The sequence below is a fragment of the Equus asinus genome, chromosome 2 (assembly GCF_041296235.1).
Source record: "Equus asinus isolate D_3611 breed Donkey chromosome 2, EquAss-T2T_v2, whole genome shotgun sequence".
Taxonomy (NCBI): Eukaryota; Metazoa; Chordata; class Mammalia; order Perissodactyla; family Equidae; genus Equus; species Equus asinus.
The window spans coordinates 143,528,727-143,552,149 of record NC_091791.1 but is presented as its reverse complement, the minus strand read 5'-3'; the positions used below and the strand labels follow the sequence as shown (position 1 = coordinate 143,552,149).

General features: G+C 36.6%; 1 protein-coding gene and 1 pseudogene across 1 annotated transcript in view; one reads left to right on the top strand and one right to left on the bottom strand.

The window, feature by feature from the left end:
• UNC13C (unc-13 homolog C) overlaps positions 1-23,423 on the top strand; it is a 565,722-nt gene that overhangs the window by 343,406 nt on the left and 198,893 nt on the right. The window contains 1 exon segment of the mRNA XM_070501335.1: positions 10,635-10,768. Within this exon segment, the coding sequence (XP_070357436.1) occupies positions 10,635-10,768 (134 nt within the window).
• Positions 21,932-23,272, bottom strand: LOC106837152 (tubulin alpha-1A chain-like; annotated as a pseudogene).

Genomic DNA, 23,423 nt, shown 5'->3' with positions numbered 1-23,423 from the left:
CGCATCTCTGCTCCAGGTGGCTTCAGCTGTTGTGGCTGACTGGAGCTGGAGGATCTACTTCCAAAATGTTTACTCAAATGGCTAGCAAGTGGGTGCTCCCAGTCAGCTGGACACTGCACCAGACCCGTCAGTTCTTCTCCACATGGACCTCTCTGCTACTTGGTATGTCCTCACAGCTTAATGGCTAGATGTTAACAGCAGGTGTTCCAGGAGACTGGAACTGGAAGCTGCCAGTTTCTTAAAACCTCAGCCTAGAAACAGACATAGGTCACTTCTGCCATATTCTGTTTGTCAAAGTCATTCATATTCAAGGGAAGGAAATATAGACACAGCTTTTAATGAAAGGATTATCAGAGAATTTGAAGACATCTTTAATCCTCCACAGTAGTCTAGCTTTTTACTCAAAGAGAAGAGGAAAACATTTGGCGACAGCTATCCAGTTTCTACCACAAAGTATTTTAGCTTTCTAAAACAGTAACCATGCACTCAGTGGATGTGAAGTTGCAGTTATACAAGATGAAAAAATTCTAGAGATCTGCTGTACAACGTAGTGCCTATAGTTAACAATAGAGTGTTATGCATTAAAATTCATTAAGAAGGTAGATCTCATGTTAAGTGTTCTCGCCACAGTGTGGGGGGGAGGTGCAAAAAGACACAAGGACACTTTCCAAGGTGATGGATATTTTTATTACTTTGCAGTGCTGGTATCACAGGTGATACATGTGCCCAAACATGTATACATCAATACATAATGTATACATCAAACTGTATACGTTAAATATATGCAATTTGTATATATCAATTACACCTCAATAAAGCTGAAAAAAACCCAGTAGCCATATATTTTTTTATCAACATCCTGTCAAGTGCTCAAAACTTGTGAATTTTGTTTTCATCTCTATGAATTTAGTTACAGGCATATAGTCATAAAAATGAATATTAGAAAGAAACTCAGGGCACGTGGTCAATTTTTAGATACGATATAGACAAGGGATTTCTTGTATAGCACTTCCCATGTGCCTCTAAATGTCTGGGAGTTTATAACCTTTGGAAATTTCTGATATTTAGAGAGTTTTTCCTAATGTTAAAATCTTCTCTATTGAAAATTTTACTTCCAAGTACTAATTTTATTTTTTCCACTAAACAAGACAAATTCAGTTTATCTTCTAATCTCTTTCTATACAACAGTCTATCAAGTATTTGAAGTCAGCTATCACGGTACTCCTGAATTTCCTCTCCTTGGTCTAAGTATTACTAGTTCTTCTAAAGATGTGATATCTTAAAAGGAAAATAAATGCTTGCTAGATGTTACCTATTGCATTTTTCCTTTTTAATGTGTTTATATAAAGAGAAAAGGGAAAACTATTATTTTATCCATTAAAATAATGATTTTTTTATATTCAAGAAACTTTTTTATACATTTCTCTTTGGATTCTAACAAGAACTTTGTCAATTAGACAAAACATATGCCATAAATTTAATTAAAGGTGAGTATTTGTCTGTTATGATAATAAATGTCTCTTATTGAAGATATTCTACCTATGTATTTGCTAGAATTATCAGAAACATAGGATTAGGTCTGTGTATTCCTATTTCAATATTAGGAATCCAAAGTCAAGGAAATTAATTCCTTGCCCAGATTTGTGCAACAAGATAATGGAAAGCTGAGAACAGACTTTAAGTTACTGATTCCATGTTCAATTATTTTTTCTATTATACCATCCTGTTAAGTAATTTATATATTTAAAGTCCATATTCAGAGTTATAAAAATTTATAGTGATGTAAAGATCACTTAACCATGTACAGTCTATTCAAATTCAAAGAACCATTTAGTGCTGTTAAAAAGCACTTAGAGTGCCCAAACACATTGAAATGCAGTTTTGGCAATTTAAACGTCAGCATATCTCAAACTTATTGAAACTGAAAGGACCAAGTGAAGATTCTCTGAATATTTTGCTGTAATAAAAATGAAGTATTCTAATCTATGGAAATTCCTTATTTTTCCTAACCAGGTTAACATGTTTTTAGTTTTCGATACTCTTACTTAAGACCGCTAGTTCTTCAAATTTTGTTCTCAAATAGCAATCGTATATTAAATTGAGTATACCAGTAATTTCCTAGTTACTGTTAATTTAAAAAGTGATGTTTTACAAAGGGCTCTAGCATAGGAGTCTAAAACACCTGGAAGGAGAACCACGTAAATATCCAGTAAGATACTCCGCTTCCTCTTAAAATTAGGGAATTGTATGTATTTTGGAATCTGTCAGATGTAAAGGTGAAACAGAAGTCTTTTGCTATTATGACAAAATGTAAAATCTAGTAAACCCATGACTGATATTGGCATCCAGGAGGAACTGTATCACTCTTCTTCCTAAAAACATGAGGCCTATTTTTACCTGACTTAATTACAAGTTAGTTGTGAACTCTTGCTATGAATGTGAGGATTTCAGACGAGCAGAGCCGTATGTGTAAATCCAAATTCCCAGGCCATACTTCCAGTTACCTACTTTAGTAGGCCTGCAACAGGAGCTCTAAAATCAAATATATTTCTATAAGCAACCCAGGTGATTCTGATGTAGGTGATCCATGGACCAGACCAAGAAAAACACTGGTCAGTGGCAGCTTTGAACATAGTCTCAAATTTCATTCCTCAGTATTTTTCTTTTAGATTCTCTGTATAAGTTGCAACTCATATTGTCCCAAGGCACTTTTGCTGTGGATTTTAAAAGCCAGTTACACAGTAACTCATGACAATTGGAATATAGACTCTGCCCTAGCTATACCAGAAAGGCATAGATGACACAAATTTGTCTGTGATGAAAGTAAACTCAGATAGATCCATGACATGGCCAGAAAACTAAGGGCTGTTCACTAAGTGTGTAATCAAGACGCAGCTCCTTAGACACTCCAGGCAGCCAGCCTTATCCAGCCTAACTTCCCAAAATCTCTCCCGTTCATGGCCAAAGTTTAAATGACTTGCTATATGTCAGTAAAATTCTGGGGGAGAAGAAAGCATCTTTGGCAGTAGCATTAAAGACTAATAGTGAAATAAACTTTTGAAGTAGGTAGATCAAAGGTTATGAACTTGCAAATGGTCTAAGTAAGTGATGAATTGAACTTTCACAAAGGCAAAAAAAATAAGTAATGAGAAATATTGGCATCACCTTAAAAAGGATTCCCCGTTTATATTAGATCTTAACATATATAAAGAGGCTTCTTAGGTCATCAATTAAAAATACTAATGCCTTCATTTAGCAATGACTCTCACACTTTTTTTATTAGGAAAGGTGATAAATCCTGCTGATCAACAACTCATTTTGCTTCTTTATGCCTTAACAAAGAAATTCCAACTCTATTTTCGACTATTTAACGAGTAATTTTTAACTTCAGGAGAAGGGAGGTAGAGTGAGGTAGGCTCTCTTGAGAACATCACATTTTCAAGGTCTGGATTATTTGAATTATGACTTATGTGACTTTGGATGGACTACTTTAAATTACATCAGGCTCAATATCCTCATCTGTAGAATGCAGAAATTGCAATAGATGTTGTCTGTAGCCTTTTCAGTGCCACAGTGTAAATAAAGAACAAAGAAAAGAGAGTAATGTGAGTGGGTCTATGAGCTCTTGGCAAAAGTTGAGAAGAAGCAAGACAAAAAAGATTTTCGTTTACTTATGTATTGATTTTAACTTCTGTATCTCTTTCTCTCTTGCCTGGGGACAGTCTCCTTTATTTCTCTCCAGGTGCAAGACCCTAGAATCCAGCTGACTGTTTTTGTTTGAGTGACAAAAATCAGGGTTTGTAGAACTCTCTGGTGTGGCGACCAAGTTGCTCACACAAAGCTAATACATCTTAACAATCCTCCGCTTTCATTTTCTTCCTCTGGTAGGTGTGGAAGCCTCCACAAAATACTTTCACATCCTGCTTTTTTAACTTTCTGTCTGCCCCTTCGCACATAAGCAGATTCATGTCATTTTGCTTAAGTGTAATCAGTCAAACAGGGATTTAGCCTTCCAGGATTACCAAAATAAGCAATTTTAGTAAAGTCACTCTGGACATTGTAGTATCATTTTGATGGTTTTCTATTTAGGCAAGCAGCGTAAGGAGTCTGTAAAAAGCTGAGAACTTCACTCTCTGGATCTTTCTATTATGTCTATGGCTAGTTGTCCATACTGCCCCAGACTAAATGGAATTAAGCCAATGCTAGTTGGGAAAAGCCAAAGAAGGAACTGTGGTGATATGAACAGTAAAGATTAACTTGTAACTTTAGTAGGAACTTTTGGGACAATAGGGCGCTGATGATAAAACAGTGACAATTAAGAAAGCTCTAAAACTGGGGGAAAACCAAACTGAAACTAACTTAGAACTAGACTCTTTATCAATAGCTCTCAAACTGCAAATGAGTGCTAAGCAGGTGTGAAAGTCTCAAGAACTCAGGCAATGTGTAGGTATTTCACATAAGCATCAATAACTTTATTCTTTGAAAGCTTTCCTTCTCATTCAAGATATATAACTCAGAATGAAAATCAGCTTAGTATTATTAGTGGGAGGTAATGGTTGTCACCTGTGTCTATAAAATATGTAACCTGGTCTTGGAGTTGTGGATATAAAGGAAAAAACAAGGCTATAAGTTTTAAAATGTGGTCTACATGTTTTGTTTTCAGTTAAGAAGAAGGGTTAAGAATTTAGGTAACCCTCAGTTTCTTCATCTCTGAAATGAGGATTATATTATTTGGCTTTGATATTTGGAAATGAATGAAGACAACCCAAATAAGAACAAACAGAGGATATTTATTAAGATCTTGCTGTAGCGAGGAAGGAAGCCAAATCACTTATTTGGCAAAGCCTCAAAGGTAGGCAGTGAAGTGGGAAAACTTTATAGTGAAAAGCAGTGAAGGCTGCAGATCTGATATATTAGACCTTGTTGGCGTGGGGAAACTGGGAGTCAGCTAACTAGAAGAAGGACATCCTATGAGATTGGTTCGGAAAGCATATTTAGCTTTCTCTGGTTGGTACTGAGTTGGAAATGAGGGCAAAATATAAGGAAACTGGCAGTCATTGACCAAGTCCTACCATTCTGGGCTGACGGCGGCAGAGGTTGTGGTTTGGCTTCCTGGGCTGCTTGGTACAGAGATTGTGGGTCAGATTTCCGTTAAATATGATCTGGCCATTGTTTGTTTGTGTGTTTAGTCTTCAAGGCTAATGGTTTTATGAACATGGAATGAGTTGAAGAGATGCCTCTGTTGCTGCTTTTGGAGGAGGTGGAAAACAGAAAAGAGAAGGCAGCAATATCTGGAAGAGAGAAGCAAGAAGGGTGGCTCCACTGATGTCAAGAATGTTCCACCAGTTGCCTTGGGTGAGGGGAAGCCTACACAAAGAAATTCTCTCAACCTGTCTAAGTGTAGGTAGGGTAGTACAAATGTCCTCCCTTCTCCCAGCTGATAAAATGTCCACAACGCTGTTTACAAGGATCTGAGATCCCCTAAGTGTCTGAAACTTTATGTTCTGCTTCCAAAACCACTGACAGTGTTCCCATTTTTCTAACCTGTGAACTACCAGGTTAAGATTTCCTTATCTCAGAAGTATGAGGAGGTAAGCAGCCAAGTCAGAGTCAGAGGAAGTAGCCAACATCTTATGTAAGCACTGTCTAGTTAATGGTTTGATGCTAATTTGTTTTGCCAGTCTTTTTTATCATCACATTTTAAAACTTAATTCTTTTTAAATATTCAGGTTCATCTGTATCTCATTTTCTTTTTTACATCTTTATATCCATGCCGTTTTCCAGATTCCTAACATCTCAATTTTTCAGATTCCTAACATCAATAGACCTTGTTGCCAATATGTTTAATCTTTGCTTACCTGGACCTTGAACTAAAACCGTTTCACGTGCACACGCAGCAGTCACCTACTTACACACAAATTCTGTAAGCTCTTTTCAGAGATATCACAGCTTCATTACCTTACCTGAGGAATCATTTTCCTTGGCTCTTCTAGAGCTCAGTTCTAGAGCCCTTCACTTAATTTCCATTCCTGCTTCCCACTCGCACAGGCTGAATGCCTAGACACTAATATCCTACTACCACAGTCTGCTGCCCTCTCCCTTTCTCACTCCCTACTCCCTTTAGATCTCTTTCTCCATCTTCCCTCTCATTTCTCTTCTTCCTTTCTCTGGATCAACATATATATTTTTTCCAGCACTTTGACCAGTCTTGTCAAACACTCAAATCTCTTTCTCCTTTTCTAATTTCATTGCACTCCAATAACAAATCCAACACTCTGTTTTCTCGACTTCTAAATCCAGTACTGGAGAAAACGCATAATGATCCAGAGTAGTGTCATTATAAGTTCAGGAACCCACCCTCAGTAGAGCTCCCAAGCTACCTGGCAGTGCCATGATTCACCCGACTCAAGGCTTTCTCTCTCATTCCTGGCAAAGGCTATTTCAAACCTTTACTACTTACTCTTCCTCCTCTCTCAGGATGGAAATTCCTAGCTATCCTTTCTCACCATCAACAAGACTTATCTGCAAGACTCTTTATCACTTGACTTGAAGAACAGGAGAAGCCATGTTCTTCATTTATGTTTGAGGCTAATCCTCCCACATATACTCCAGATCCCATTCTCTCCCATTTCAACAGGGGCCTCACTCCCCTATCTGTGCTTCTCTTTCATAATTTTTTCTTTTTCTTTAGAATTTTTCCCCAAGGTTTTGCCTGTGGCTATGAATTCTCCTCCCTCTCTTTGAGTACTCTTATTTACTCCATAATTTCAGCTTCCATATATACCCTGGAATTCTTCTGTCTACATCAGTAGTCCAGAATGCTTTTGAAACTCGAGAACAATCTACCTAATTACCTTCTGGATAATTCCACTTGATTTCTGCCTCTCTTCTTTCTCACTAACTAGGCAATGAGTTCTATCAATTTTCCTTATTAACTATTTCATAAGTTTAATTTTGTTAAACTTCCTGCTACTGCCAAGTTGTTTAAAACATAAATATCATTAAATAATTCCATATTTAAAATTTTTAATGATCCTCATCAAGTTTGGTTTAAGTGCAGTTTCCTTAAGAGGATACACAGGTCCTTCAGGATTTAACTGCATTGATTTCTCTAGACTTTTGTTTCCCAAAGTATGTTCAGAGGCACATTTATTCTGTGGAAAGTTTTGCAAGATAGAGTATGGACAATAGAATGAGAGTAAAGGGCTTTATCCAGTTCAAATACATTGGAGAAACTAATGCAACAGTGTTAGCTCTCAGAGCAGTGGTTCTCAAACTGCCCTCTGAACCATCACTACCAGCATTACTTGAGACATCATTATATATGCATATTCTCAGGCCTCACCCTAGACCTACTGAATCAGACACTCTTGGGGTAGGTCCCAGCAATCTATGTTTTAACAAGCCTTCCCAGCAATGTTGATATCCACTAAAGTTTGAGAACCACTGTCTTAGAGAATAACAATGCACATTAGCATATTACTCAAAGAAGTTTGGAAATACCTATTTAACTTTGTTTAAGCAAACATTTTCTTAACTTGTTTAAGTATGAGTCATGTGTGTGTATGTGTGTGGGAAACTCACTAACATCTAGTACAACTTATGTTAGAGAAACACTTTATCAAAAGCTTGTAGCGTCATATTACTAGTAATTCTCCAAGTATGCATCTGTCATATGCTTTTGCATTTAAACATCTCATCTTTGTATTTCTCTACCAAATATCTTGCCACAACCCTTGTCTGGCCTACTCTTTAGACAAGGCATTTCAAAATTATATGCTTACTGCACAAATACGTGGAATGCCACAGAAATATTTTATAGTAATCTTAGAAGTGTTGCATGTTATTTCAGTGGTTCTTTTTTTTTTTCTGGCACGTAATATTCTCTATATACTGATCTCTTCTTCATGGAATATCTTCATATTTTCTTAATTGATATTATGAAAGTATACTGTACGTCTTTTTAGCTTGTGCATATAAGCTTCTCTGTAGGGGGAATATCCTTTATAAACACGACTATTGGAAACTTTTTTCAGCTGATCCTACGCCCTTGCAACTTTCCATTTTCAAAAACTCCTTTCCCTATTATACTCTCATAGACTTTCCTTCAAGTTTCCTTCCTCAGTAATCTATTAACAAAATTATTTTGTCACTATAATAATAACAACCATAATTAAAATTGAACTGTCACAGTTTTATAAACTTATTGTATTTTTATGTTATTAATGAGTTTATAATTATGTATTATACTTATATATAAGTATATATTATAAAATATATATTTTATTATGATAAATATTAATTCATAATGGTTTCAGTAAATAATGTACTTATTACTAGCGTCCTAAATTTTCACTACCATTATCTTAATTTTTCCATCCATAAGGTCAGCTGCCCTAGTGAGACTTCTAGGATATTAATAAAGTGTTACTTAGAAAAATTCAATTCTTAGGAAATCGGGCAAATGTTCTAATAGACATGATTATACCCCATCGTTTTAAACATACAGTCTTTTAAAATGCACTAGTAAAATAGGGAAACCCTAATTTATGATATTATTGTGTGGTATGTACAAACAATGATTCAGCATCCAGTTTGATTTATTCTGATGCAACATACAGAATTTGATGCAAAAAATGGTACCATCTTTAATCCTCTGATGTCATAAAAAAGAGTAATGGAAGTATTATTTGTGACAGCTAAGAACTTTGGAATCAATGCATAGTCAACTACGTTAGTCTCTCCTCCTTTCCGTATCACTCTTTGCAGAATGATGATAAGTGACTGTGATGTTAGACATATCACCTATAGTCATTTCCTTTCATTTAGTCACATTACTTGAAATAAGTTAGACATATAGTGTGGCTAGGTACACATCATGATGATTAATGATAGTATTCTAATATAGTTCACTGAGGCCATCAGAAGCAATTTTATTTACAACCTGCACAACTCACCAGATCCTCAGGATTTCTAAATAAGATAGAGAGGGAAATGTATTGAGCTTAATGTAATGACTAAATAATAACATTATTGTGACAATAATAAAGTCCTGTTCACAAAAGAAGGAGACATTTCAATAGAAAATGTAACTTAAAAGTAGGAAGTCTAAATAGTTGTAAGCCTGTATTGCTGCCTTTTTCCCCTTAAAAATTTTCTGATGCGCCTTGATGTACCTCAGGAATTGAAAGAGGAAGCCCGGCAAGGAGTTTCAAGTGGTTCCCAGGGACCAGATATACAAGGTTCTTAAGATCCTTTAGAGGAGGCTTATAGTTCATTCTGGCAACTTGAAATAATTTGTGCCAGCCACTAATTTTTGACTATTTTAATTTAGCTCTCCAACTTTTAATATCTGTTGCATTTTGAGCATAAAAATAAGTCAGCAGTGCTTGGAAGTACCCTAGGAAAATACATGTCCCTAAAGGTACATTATAGTCTGTGTATGGAGGTCTCTAATAGTAAGTGGATTCAATACAGGGCTGTATTTTAACATAAGTGAGAACAATAATAGGGTAATGACTCATCCAAATCTGATTACACGTCTTGGGAAGCATTAGAAGATATGCATACAGCCATTCAGCAGAGAGTGACTGATCTTTGTATAAGATGTGGTAGTTGGATATAGCGATAGATTGGGCCAAATAAAATCTAATCCACCTTTTATATCAGAGAGCCCAAGAATTTCCTAAGCCACAATTTAAAGTGTTCAGATATCCTGGACCTATAAGCTTGTAAATAATTTAGCAAAAATAGTCAGAGAAGCCATATGCCTCCCACTTATTTGTATACTTGAGTTAAAATTGTCTCTGCCTTTACCTTTTTTCCTAATTTAAAACAGTAAATGTAAAAGAAGAGCTCTAAGAAGAATGCTCATTAAACAAAATAACCAGAATAACTTATCTGTATGTTTGAAAGAATTGTGTTGAGTTTGAAGTAATTATGTGAAACATTTAAGATTGTGATTGTGCTCTGTTAATCTGAATGTAAATTTAGATCTTCCCAGGCAACACTATCTTTCTAGAGGTAAGAGTTGGAGAATTCATTCAGTGCGGTAAATTGAGAAGGAATCAAACATGACTTAAACACACAAATACACAAAAGAAAGATAGATTTACAAAGGTTTAGTTAACTAGATACATTTTTGGGTGGAACGAGAGAGTTCCAGGCCATTTGTGTAGCGTGTATATACTATAGAATTTAACAGTACCAACTTTGTAACCAGGCAGACTTGGGTTCTGCCCACTTACTACCAAAGTGACCTTGGACACAATATTTAGGCGGGATAAACTTCACACACACACACACCTTTGCACACCTCTCCTTGGAAGAAGCTACACTAAAGGGATGATTTCTACAATAATAATTCCTAAGATCATGACCTGTACTAGTCTGAGGAAGAGATACCTCCATTCCAGGACCAAAGCATTTAGAAACACAAGCCCAGCCATTGTGACTTTATCCTATGGGATGCTGTTCAGTGAAAAAAGGAAACTTGAATTTAATAGCTTTGGAACACATGATCTAAGAGTTTTTCCATAACCACTTTTCTCTGATCCTCCTGTTTGACAGTGACATCTAACTAAAGTCATACTATTTAACCTTTTCTTTTGCATGTTGCGTGACCTTGTGAGCAGAGTAAGAAACAGGACATTCCTCGGGAAGATCAGGGACCAACCACCAAGAATTTGGATTTTTGGCCCCAACTTATTACACTGATGGTCACTATTATTGATGAGGATAAAACTGCCTACACACCTGTCCTGAATCAGTAAGTACACTGTTTTGGAAGTGAATAGATTTTATTTCACTAAAGTTAAGAAAACATAAAATATTTGAAGCATGGCTCATGACAATGACAAAGTTTTCCAAAATTAAACTGTAGAAAGCTGTATTTTTCTACTTTTATCAGTAACCATAAATTTGGTGATATTAAGAATTTTTAATGTAAGCCCCATTGAATGAGATTCTTTGGATATAGAGACAAACATTTCCCAAGATTTATTTTTATTTGAGGTAGAAAAGTTTCCTCTTTTCTCTGGTTCCTTTCATAACTATCCCATTGTCTCAAAAGAAAAAAATGCACTCCCCTCAAAACTAAAAAGAATGCTAAACTAGTATTAAATATGCTGCATTGTGACTTTTTAATAATAAAGATTTGTCCAAAAAAAATCTCTTTAAAAATATTTGTGTATCCTGAATTTAACAAACGATGCGATATTTAATAGAACAAGTCCATTTTCTCAAGCCTATGCCTCCATGCATAGAATTTACAAATTATAAGCAGGTAGACAAGACAGATGGATTAAAAATCAGCGTCTGTTCTAGAAGAACAGACACTAGAAAAGTCTAAAATCATCAACTTATCAAAATGCCACTAGCTATGAGACCTTGGGCAAATAGTCTAATTTCCCTGGGTCTTAGTTTTCTCATATGTAAAATAAGGACATATTACTAGATAATTTCCTAGATCCAATCCAGCTTTAATGTTCTACAGTTAGGATTTACTTCATGCCCACATGTTGAGGGCTATAAAAGCAAAATAACAGCTGATTCTGCCAACCAGGCACTTGCAATCTGGCTTAGGGAGAGGGTATCCAGACATATTGGTAATACCTAAAATGCTGTGGGCAGCTGCGATAGCAGAAATAGACAAACCATGAAGTGGAACATCGAGTCGATTCAGACTTACTATGGACATCTTGTTTCATTATTTTTCACTCTCTAAACTGGTCAAGATAGGGTCAAAAAGCTTATGCTGAATTCGATTGAAATTCTAACTACAGAAGAAATAAATTTAAGTATCTCAAGTTTCATCCTTTCCTGCTTCTTAGCCACCCATTTCACATGCCCCAAATTCCTCCTGATTGTGGAGCAAATGCTCTTCTCTTTGATGTGCATCCCTGAGAGCATCATTAGGTTTGCCTTTCCACTGTCTTCTCCCTCTTCCCCTTATAGCCACTTCTCCTGCCTGATGGCAGACTGTCTCCTGACGACCATCTGTAGAGTCTTTGCTCTTTTATTCTCTTCTGATAGCCCAGGACTAGATCTTTTAATACATGACATGTCCTCAACTCATCCTGGGTAGCTTTGTGAAATAGATATGTTTTCTCATTCATTCTTTGGAACTTTCTTGAAGACAGAGTAGATTTCCTAAAGATAAGGAGATCAACAACTTGTTTCAAGACTGTGTCCTTGGGCTAGGACAGGCCATTTGATAAATGACTATTGAATGAAAACAAACGTCTGCTGAGCAATGCTAATTAAAAGTTATTTGAGGAGCCGGCCTGGTGGCATAGTGGTTAAGTTTGCACACTCCACTTCATCGGCCTGCGGTTGGATGGTGCAGATCCTGGGCTTGGACCTATGCACTGCTTATCAAGCCATGCTGTGGCAGACGTCCCACGTATAAAATAGAGGAAAATGGGAACAGATGTTAGCTCATGGCCAATCTTCCTCAGCAAAAAGAGGAGGTTTGCTGGCAGATGTTAGCTCAGGGCTAATCTTCCTCAAAGAAAAAAAAAAGTAATATGAAAGGATTGTATTTTTAATCAAAGAAATTTTTTACCTTTACCAAATATAAAAAATCAGGACATGAGTAGGAAAAGATATATTATAAAACCATGGAATAAATTAAAGTTTCCCAGAATTATCTTTAATCATATACCAAAGATATACAAAGATTTTAGTTGACTTTTTGTAACTGTATTAAAGGAAATACATTTAGTTATGGCAAAAATTAAATTATGAACTAAATTAAATCTACTAAGTATAAGAATGAACAGTGACACACAGAAAGGAGAGAAATGTCTTTGTTGTGCTTTTTAGTTTTGTTTTTAATTTCAGAGTTTAGAGTCACTTTTCTTCTGTTAAAACCTAGCCCTAAAAACCCTGAATGCCTTCCCTCTACTTGGAATCTATGTTTTACGATTGTATTCACTCAGATTTTGAGGATATTTTCAAGATTTTTTTTTTGCTTTCTAAGGATCTTTACATTTTGCTTCTCATTTAATTAAATCTATGTTTTAAATAAACTCATTTGGACAGTAAGGTATGGTCTTGGTAGCCAATGTTGCGTTTGTATAATTTCGTGAGATTTTCAATCACATCTGTTCCTTTATTTGTACAATGTGTCATCACATTTAGGTTTCACTAATTAACTCATCAGTTAGTTAAGCTAGCACAGTGTTTCACAAAGTAGAAAAATCCAGACCACTGGGGTGAGGGTCACATGGGCTGCTAGTTGAGTATGCAGATTCTGAGCTCCATCCCAAATCTATGAAGTCAAAATCTGAAGCTGGCACAGAAGCCTGCGCTGTCAATAGAGCATCCCTCATGTTCTATATACACTGATGTATGAGGGCACAGGCCAATTTGTGAAGGACATGTCAGGCTAAAACATGTTTTGGTTTTATTTTGAAGGCAATGGCAAGTGAACAAATGATTTAAAAATATGGGACATATATCTTTCAATAATTGAGATTTATCGATATAATTTATTGAATAAAGTGTTGTTATGACTTTGAAAAATCATTGTAAGCTTTTACTTATTCAAATTTGATAAAAATTTATAGTAATTGTAGAATGTAAACATGAGGAGAGGGATTTGTTTTATTTTGTACACTAGTATATATCCAGGCATATATATTGGTTGAATAAATGAATAAATTAAGCTAAATCCATATGTATAGTTGGTATCTGTTTTCTCTGTCCTGCTCCATTGATTATTTGATGTACTAGAGTATTTCCTTGAGCAATATTTATTCACATTTTTAAAATTCTTTTTTATGAAAGGCCTTTCTAGATGCTTGTAGAAATTTCACCATTTCATTGAAACTGAAAACTATGAAATAGAGTATTTTTAGATCTTTAGGTGTAGGTCTTTCTCTCTGTTTTTAACAGATTTATTGAGGTATAACTGAATACAATAAAACGGCACATGTTTACAGTATATAATTTGATTAGTTTTGACATGTGTGTCTAGCCACAAAACCCTCACCACAATCAAGATAATGAGGATATTATCCATCAACCCAATAAGTTTCCATGTGCCTTCTTAACCTACCCCAGGAAGCCTCTGGTCTGCTTTATGATACTATAAATTGGTTTGGAAATCTTATCCTTTTATATGAAGGAATTATGTACTATGTACATTCTTTTGTCTGACTTCTTTCACTCATTACAACTATTTTGAGATTCATCCAGGTTGTTCTGTGTATCAACATTTTGCCTCTTTTTATTTCTGAGTAATATTCTACTATAGAGATATACCACAAAATATTTATTCATTCATGGCTTAGGATGAGGGTCAACATTTGGATTTTTTCCAGATTAGATTGCAATAAATATTTGTTTACCAGTTTTTGCATAGACATATTCTTTCGTTTCCCTTGGGGCATATGGTAGGTCCATGTTTAACAATTCTTAAAACTGCCAAAATACTTTACAAAATGGTTGTATACTGCCAAAATTTGGCACAATTAGACATCTAATTTTAGCCATTCAAATAAGTATATAGCGTTATTTCATTGTGGTTTTAATTTGCACTTTCCTAATTACTGATGTTGACCATCTTTTCATGTGCTTATTTCAACTCATATATCTTCTTTGGTGAAATATCTGTTCAAATCTTTTTGCCATTTCCAAATTGGGATGTTTATCTTCTTATTATTGAGCCATAATGGTTTGTTATATATACTAAATAAAGGCCTGCTGTCAGATATAGAAGCAATATTTTCTCCCAGTTTTTCTTTTTCATTTTCTTACTTGTGTCTTTGAAGAGACTTTTTCTTTTTTAATTTTGATGGAGTGGTCCAATTTTATTGATTGTTTTCTTTTATTATTTGGACTATTGTGTCCTATTTAAGAAATCTGTGCAACACCCACAGTCAACTTACAACCACAGTTTTCTTCTAGATGTCTTATGTTGAGGTCTATGATTCATTTCAAGTTAATTTTGGTATATGGTTTGATATGGAGTTGAATATTCTTCGGATTTTTTTTTCATAAGTTTATCTAATCTTTCCAATGCCACTTTTAGAAAAACTATCCTTTCTCCATTGAATTACTTGGGCAACTTTGTCAAAAATCAATTAACTATGTGTGCTAGAGTCTGAATCTGTACTTTCTGTTACATTGATCTATTGATCCACATATCAATCAGTCTAGTCGTGGTGAACTTTTTCAGCTTTTGTTTGTCTGGAAAACTCTTTATATCTCCTTCAATTCTGAGGGACAACTTTGCCGAAGAGCATTCTCAGTTGGCATTTTTTTTCTTTCAGCATTTTGCATATATCATCCCACTCCCTTCTGGGACCCACATCCCTCCTTTTCTGCTGAAAAGTCCACTGACAGTCTTATGGGGACTCCCTTATATGTAGCAAGTTGCTTTTCTCTTGCTGCTTTTAAGATTCTCTCTGTCTTTCATATTTTCTATCTCTTTGTTGAAATTCTCACTTTGTTCATGCATTGCTCTCCTGACCTCAGTGAGCATCTTTATGACCATTATTTTGAACTTTCTATTGGGTAAATCACTTATCTCCATTTCATTAAGATCAGTTTATGGTAATTTATCTTGTTCTTTCCTTTAAAACGTGTTCCTTTGTTGCTTCATTTTCCTTGACTCTCTATGTTGGTTTCTGCACATTAGATAAAAGAGCCACCTCTCCCAGTCCTGACAGATAGTCTCATCAATCAGCCCAACCCAAGCTCCTGGTTGTCTCTCAAATCTTTACGATTATCCAAGCCTCTGTCTTAGTTCTTAGTGGCTCTTGTATTTGAGGATGTACCAAGGCCTATCAGGAGGATAGCTGTCAGCATCTAGATGCAAGCTAATTAGAAGTCAGACTCTCAGGCAACAGCTGGAAAAGCATGTAGTTAAGCCCCTTCCAAAGAGAAACTGGAAGATGGGCATTTTTGCTTGCTCCCTCTGTACTGAGCCCAGTTATATAGCCAGTTGGGGGGGCTGGTCACATAGGGTGCTCTTGCACCTGCTGAAAATTTGCTTCTTCATTTACTATAGTCCTATAGGACTTGTGAATGCAAGCCCCATTGGCTATCAGAGGTAGGTGATTTGGGGACCCATCCCTTGCTTGGAAGCCGTAAAAGGTGGGGCACTAAATGTGTGAACAATCTCCTTTCAGGGAGATATTAGTGATTTGGCTTTATTGTTGGAGCAAGCCAGAGGGAGAAAGCAGGGTAAGTGCCCACAGGCTCCCCCAGGCTCTGGGGAGAATCTCAGCTGCCCCTACATGCGAGCTAAATTAGAAGCCAGACCCTCAGGCAGCAGCTTGTAAAGTATGTAGTCAAATCCCTTCCAGAGAAAGACTGGAAGATGGACTGTTTTTCCTGCTCTTTCTGGCCTGAACCTTGAGGCAATAGCCACAGGGAGTGCTTGCACACCTACTAAAAACTGCTTTATTTGCTATAGTCCTGTGAGTCTTGTGGACAAAAGCTCTGTTGGCTTTCAGAGCTAGGTTTTTCAGGGGCGCATTACTCAGGTGGGAATCTTAAAAGTTGGAGCAGTAGGTGTGCAATCAAAACGCTTCATTCCTCAGGGAGACCTGGGAGTTGGGGGTTCCCTCTTGGCTGTGTGATGCTGTGCCAGGGGTGGGGTTTATAGCAAGACTGTGTCTCAGCTTTTCCTACCCATTTTGATGTGGGTGTTTTCTCATTCACTCTATGTGTAGGAGTCACTCAGCTAGTTTCTGGATTTCCCTCAGAGGGAATTGCTCCATGTGTCATTATACATTCAGTGCATCAGTGGGTGGAGGGAAGTTCAGGAGCCTCCTATGTTATATCTGGGTCCCTCCCAAACCTACTTGTTCTTCATTGAGCTTTTGTAGTTTGTATCTTTCAATGAATTTTTCCATTTAAGTGGTTGAATTTGCTATCATACAGCTGCTCATGACATTCTCTTTTCATCCTTTTAATATCTATAAGATCTGAAGTCGTTTCCTCCTCTCTCATCCTTAGGATTGATATTTTGTATCTTCTCTCTTTTTTCTTGTCTGACTGGCTAGACATTTATAAATTGTATTTGTCTTGTAAAAAAAACCCAGGTTTGGGTTTCATTAAATCTTTATATTGCTTTTGGTTTTAAAGTAAATTGGTTTCTTCTCTATTCTTTATCATTTTCTTTATTTTGTAAGTAGAGGTAACGCTTAAGTGGCTACAGCAGTAATCCATTGAGAAGATAGGAGGGCTTTGTATAAGATGGTGGAGAGGTAGGGTCAGATTAGAGAAATATTAAGGAGATAAATCAAGAGATCTTTTAAACTAACTGCATTGAGTAGAGTGTTAAGGAAGATGGGACAGACAATGAAGATGCTGTATTTATGGGGGCACCATTAATTGAGATGAATTCAGGAGGAAGTATAAATTTAAGGGAGAATATAGTTAAAAAAAAAAAAGAAAGTACATAGTAAGTTATATTTGGATCTATAGAGATTTGGCTATCTGTGTGACTCCCATGAATTTTAAATGCAGTAGGCAATTGTATACTTAGATGTGAAAGTATTTAGACTGACGTCAACTAAATGTATGATGTAGGCAAGGTCTACTACTTACTTGAAAGTAAGAAATCTTATTTCTTCTTAAATAGTTATAAAATTTTCCTTTCAGTTCATTTAAATTATTGTGACATTAAATTATTTTGTTTTTGTAATGCTGGCCAAAATATAAGCAGAAATATGTTTCATCTATTCTAGGATCCTGTGTTTGCATGTATTTTATTGCTGTCTGTAATTTCTTTTGGTTTCCTCCAAAAGTATACATATAGTGAAGGCTCAATTTATTTTCTCCCTGAGCTAAGAGTATGTATCAGAAAGGATCCGATGTGTTAAGTAGAAAATGGACCAATTTTCAAAAATCTCCTATTACATTTGCAAGGATAAAGTATGCTGCTTTTATTTTTGCAAGGCTGTAAGATGAGCCAGAACATTATTTCAAATTGTACGTTTTAAAAGGTAGTATATTTCCTCTGCTGCAGTGAGAAGATTGGGTTTAAGATACTTGGATCAGGGATTTACATCTTGTTCCTTCTGTTTTGGAACTAACACTATGCAAAGTATTAAAGCTATTGATTTCTTTGCTTGCACTGTGGCTTCCCTAAATTATTTTTATATTTAAAAAATTGTTACAGAAGTGTTTATCATATTAAAAAGTAGAGAGACTATACAATGGAACTGTGTATCCATCACTCAAACTGAACAATTTCCAAGATTTCTGTCATATTTTCTTTACCTATACTCTTAAGCTTTAATTTTGTTTTTCTTTGCTGAGTTATCTTAAGCAAATCTCAGACATTATAGCATTTCATCCCCATGTACTTCAGTATTCATCTCTAAAAATGATGGCTATTTTGTTGCAGATCACAATGCCATTATCACAAGTAATAACATTAATAGTAATGGCTTGTTATTGTGTATTTCCTGTTCCATAGTCAAATGCCACTGTTTCTTTTTAAAAAAAATGCCTTTTTACATTGGTTTTTTAAAATCAGCATCCAAATAAAGTCCACACGCTAACATGGTGATTATATCATAAGCCTCTTTCATTCTTGTTCAGCTCCCTTCATTTTTCTTTATCCATGCCACTGACTTCATAAAGAAGGCATGTTCAACGTCCTTCAGAGTGGTTCACTTTTTAGATCTGTATTGTGCTTGCTTGTTTGTTATATTTAACTTGTTCTTCCATATTCGATACTCTCCATAGTTGAACATTAGCTCTTGAGGCTAACTTTCAGGTTCCTTTTATTATTTTTTTTAAAGAATACCTCACAGGAGACTCTGTGTACTTCATACTCCATCACATCAGAGGTCACACTAAATCTAGTTGTTCCACCTGTAGTGATGCTAAGATTGATGAGTGCTAACAGCCTAACCCTTTCATTCCGAAGTTTTCTATTGACCTCTCCTCTAATGCTTTCATTTACTTATAATCACTTCAGAATCAGTAATTCCATTAGAGATTGCAAAACTTTGGTTTTTTGCTGTTATTCCTTCAACATTTATTCATCAGAATTTGTCTGTAAAGGAGTACTTCCCTTCAACAATTAGAGCTATGTACTCAGCTACCCTGAAATAAGTACAGAAAAGGAAGGACAAATACTTAATTCTTTCTTTTAACGTAAAGATTTTTATTCCATTCTTTTATTTCCTGTTTCATTCATAATTTTTTCACTAACATTCTGATTTAACTTTAACAACTTTTTATTGAGTATTCGATATATGCTGAGGACTATGCAAAGTTGGGGCCATAAAGATTTAATTGGGAAAGCAATATGTACAAAACTAAACATGGGTCTCAGATTGGTTAATCACTGTGCCTGCCCCATTCACAAGTCATTCCGGGATTAAATTCCTCCTCTCACAGTCCCTGTTGAGGTACCCTAATGAAAAGAAAACCTACATTTGCTCTCTGGAACTAGACTGAGAAATCCAGAGGAGGAGACAACTGACAAGGAGAATAGGCATTGAAAGCTTTCAAGTTTGGATGTGGCTGTAGTAAGCGATCCAAAAGAACAAATCAAAATGATGTGTAAACAGAAGCCCAGAGATAACCAGGGTTGAAGGAGAAGTCAGCTGTCAGTGAAGGAAGAGAAAGGATGCTTGGAAGGAAAAGCAGAAATGGTGAGAGTAGCAGAGTTGTGGTATTGGTGGACATCTTGAGTGAGGATCCCAGCTGTTGTCACTTACTGCACTCCCAGACTGCCTTCAACTCTGAAAAAGATTCTTTTTCATGGTTCCATGAGGCCTGACTGGTCATCACACTACCTGTTAAGCTGAGTTCAGCTTTCTTTGGGTTCCAGTACAAAATGGCAATGCAGTTTAGTCTTGTTTCTCTGTTGTGCAAAGTCTGCTTACAAAAATTGCCTTTTAGTTATTTGTCATTACTTGAGTCTGTGCTCCTTGCAACCAAAGTGGCATAACTAACCAGACATGATATTATATGGAATGATACATGTATTCCACTACAGTCGCAGTTAGATTGCTGTTGAAGTGTAAAGGAATGCTTCAGTTTCAATTGTTGGAATATAAGCAAACAATTTATTTCCTATAAGCAATCAGTTCTGCAGAGCGGGGTTTATAGTGAGAATGGATAATCAGAAAATCTGAAAATCTAGGCTAAAACTACCTGACTAAAGGTACAAAAGAAAAGAAAATGTCATTTTGAAAGTTATTACTCTTGTTAATTATAGCCATTTTGAATTTGAAAACAGATTAGATGTTTCTCTGCAAATTTCTAAAAGAATACATTATCTGGAAAGATTAAGAATATTTTTCTAAGAGCACAAGAGTACTGTTATAAGAATCCTTACAAAGAATTGTACTAATTCAACCACTTCTGAAGATTTCAATTTTCTACCTCTCTGCACATTATAGAGGAAAGAAAAGATTCATCTTGAATTTTCAAGGTTTATTATGCTTGCCAGATGATTTAGGCACAACTAGATATCTACATAACTATTATCATCATCATCTAGGGAAGTGTAGAGCATTAACTGGAGCCTGGAACTGTACTAAGCAATTGTGTTTAATGTTTAAGTTAATCCTAAATTTACTTCTAATGACATCAGTACTATTATCATCCCCAAACTACAGATGATGAAACTGAAGTAAGCAGAGGCTAAGTCACTTTCCCAGGGTCACGCATCTAGGAAGTGGCAGAAGCAGAATCTAAGGTACCCTTTGCATTAACAAAAGGATTAATTGTAAGAAGATCCCATGAGAAAGGTGATGGGCATTAATCCTTCAGTTCAACCCAAATGTTGTTGATGTTTTCATGATTAATCTGGACCTGGTCATGATAAACTTGTAACAATAATTATTCAGAAAAAGTTAAAAGTGCAAGATATGCCATATGGTACCAGTTAAGGTTGTATATAAACCAATAGAAAAAATGTATGCAATTTGTTATTTATTGTGAGAAAAACGCTAATATATTGTGTGTACTCACTGGCATCCTCAGGAGAAACCATGAAAGAATATTTTTTTCTTCAGAATTCACTGCTTTAAAGAACTTTGCTTCCCTAGCAATTGGGATACATAAAAATGATCAGTTTTCTTTTGTGCATTAGGTGCCAGAAATGTCAGAACTGAACCCCACATTTAATAACTCTGTAGACTCTAACAGCATACATTTCTAGTCTAATCTCATTTTATTTTTGTATTTTCATTTTTCCTTTAATTTCTCTACTTTAAGGCAAATCTCATTTTATTATAGTAATTTTGTAAACCATCTCAGTATTTTTGAATGAGATGAATACCTAAGTAATAAGTGATAATAAGGAGGACTGTGTTTTAAGAATGCAAAGATAAAGGTGGCTTGAGTGCTTTAGTGATCTAACATTTTTGAGTGAGACAGATTGAGTCATGAGACTTTAGGAAAGTTTGGCAACATCTTTCAAATTGTTTTCTACATTAAAAAACTTGGGAGGTAAAATTTAGCACATAGGACCATTATCAGGATTTGAGGAGACAGTACATATAAAGCACCTAGCCCAGTGCCTTGCATTGCCTAGAAGCTCCGCAGGTGTTAATTCCCATCTCTCTTCTGCCTCAGGCTCCCTGTCCCGCGATGTAAATATGAGGACTTGTTCTCTCTAGGTCTCTAATCTGGAAGTACTGGGTAGCTCAAGATACAATTATCCGAACTCAATAAATTCCATTTATTATTCCCCCCAGGCACATTACCCAAGTTGTGGTGGGGTTTTTTTTTTTCCATTTAAGAAAGGGAATACTTTATTCAAACCCATAAGAGAAACACACCTTGGGTCTGTAACAAAGCATTGTGTTTTAAAGCAAAGTAAGTAATTGTATATGAGAGTATACACTGCTACATAAGAATTAACTGATCAGACCACAACTTTTCAATGTTTAAAGCAGAACAAGTTTCTCTGTAAAAGCAGCACCTTTGTGACATTTTACCTTTACTATTCCTCTCCTTCTTCTTCACCCTCTCCTTCAACAAAATCCACACCAACCTCCTAGTAATCCTTCTAAGGGGCAGCCATGTCCTCACAGCCCTCAGAACACTCTCCTTCTTCCATGCGCTCACCCACGTACCAATGAATAAAGGCACGCTTGGCATCATCAGGTCAAACTGTGGTCCAGGCGAGCCCAGGCCTCAGCAATGGCTGTGGTATTGCTCAGCATGCACACACTTCACTGTAGTTTGGCCAGGTCTCCACCAGATACCACAGTGGGAAGCTGGTGATTGATGCCAACTTTGAAGCCAGTGGGGCACCAATCTACAAACTGGATGGTATGCTTGGTCTTGATGGTGGCAATGGCAGCATTGACATCTTTGGGAACCACATCACCATGGTACAACAGGCAACAAGCCATGTATTTACCATGGCAAGGATCACATTTCACCATCTGGTTGGCTGGCTCAAAACAAGCGTTCTGATCTCTGCTACAGAAAGCTATTCATGGTAGGCTTTCTCAACAAAGATGACAGGGGCATACATGGCAAGAGGGAAGTGGATGTGGGGATAGGGCACCAGGTTGGTCTGGAATTCTGTCAGGTCAACATTCAGAGCTACATCAAATCTGAGGGAAGCAGCGATGCAGGACACAATTTGACCTATCAACCTATTCAGGTTAGTATAGGTTAGACACTCAATAGTGAGGCTTCTACAACAGATGTCATAGATGGCCTCCTTGTCTACCATAAAGGCACAATCACAGTGCTCTAGGGTGGTGTAAGTGGTGAGGATGGAGTTGTGGCACTCAACTATACCTGTGGAAACCTGGGGGCTTGGTAAATGGAGAACTCCAGCTTGGACTTCTTGCCATAGTTGACAGAGACATTCCATCAACAGAGAGGTGAGCCCAGAACCAGTTCCCCCACCAAAGCTGTTGAAAACCAAGAAGCTCTGAAGACCCATACACTGGCTGGCCAGTTTCCAAATTTGGTCCAAGACAAGGTCAATGATCACCTTACCAATGGTGTAGTGCCCATGGGCATAGTTACTGACAGCATCTTCCTTGCCTCTGATGAGCTGTTCAGGGTGAAAGAGCTGATGGTAGGTGCCAGTGCAAACTTCATCAATGACCATGGGTTCCAGGTCTACAAACACTGCTCTGGGCACATACTTGTCAATGCCTATGTCACTGAAGAATGTGTTGAGGGAGTTATCTCTTCCCCTAATGGTCTTGTCCCTTGGCATCTGGCCGTTGGACTGGATGCCATGTTCCTGGCAGTAGAGCTCCCAGCAGGCATTGCCCAACTGGATACCAGCCTGGCCAAACTGGATGGAGATGCACTTACAAATGGTTGCTGCCTTGCAACTGCAGAGCAGATGGTGGAGAGGAAGGAGAGAGGTTGTTGCTTCTTACGGTGCAACTCTTAGGCCTTCTTTGTAAGAGAACCTGCTCACATTACCCAAGGTTTTAGGCTATTTCTGGCTGTCTCCATCT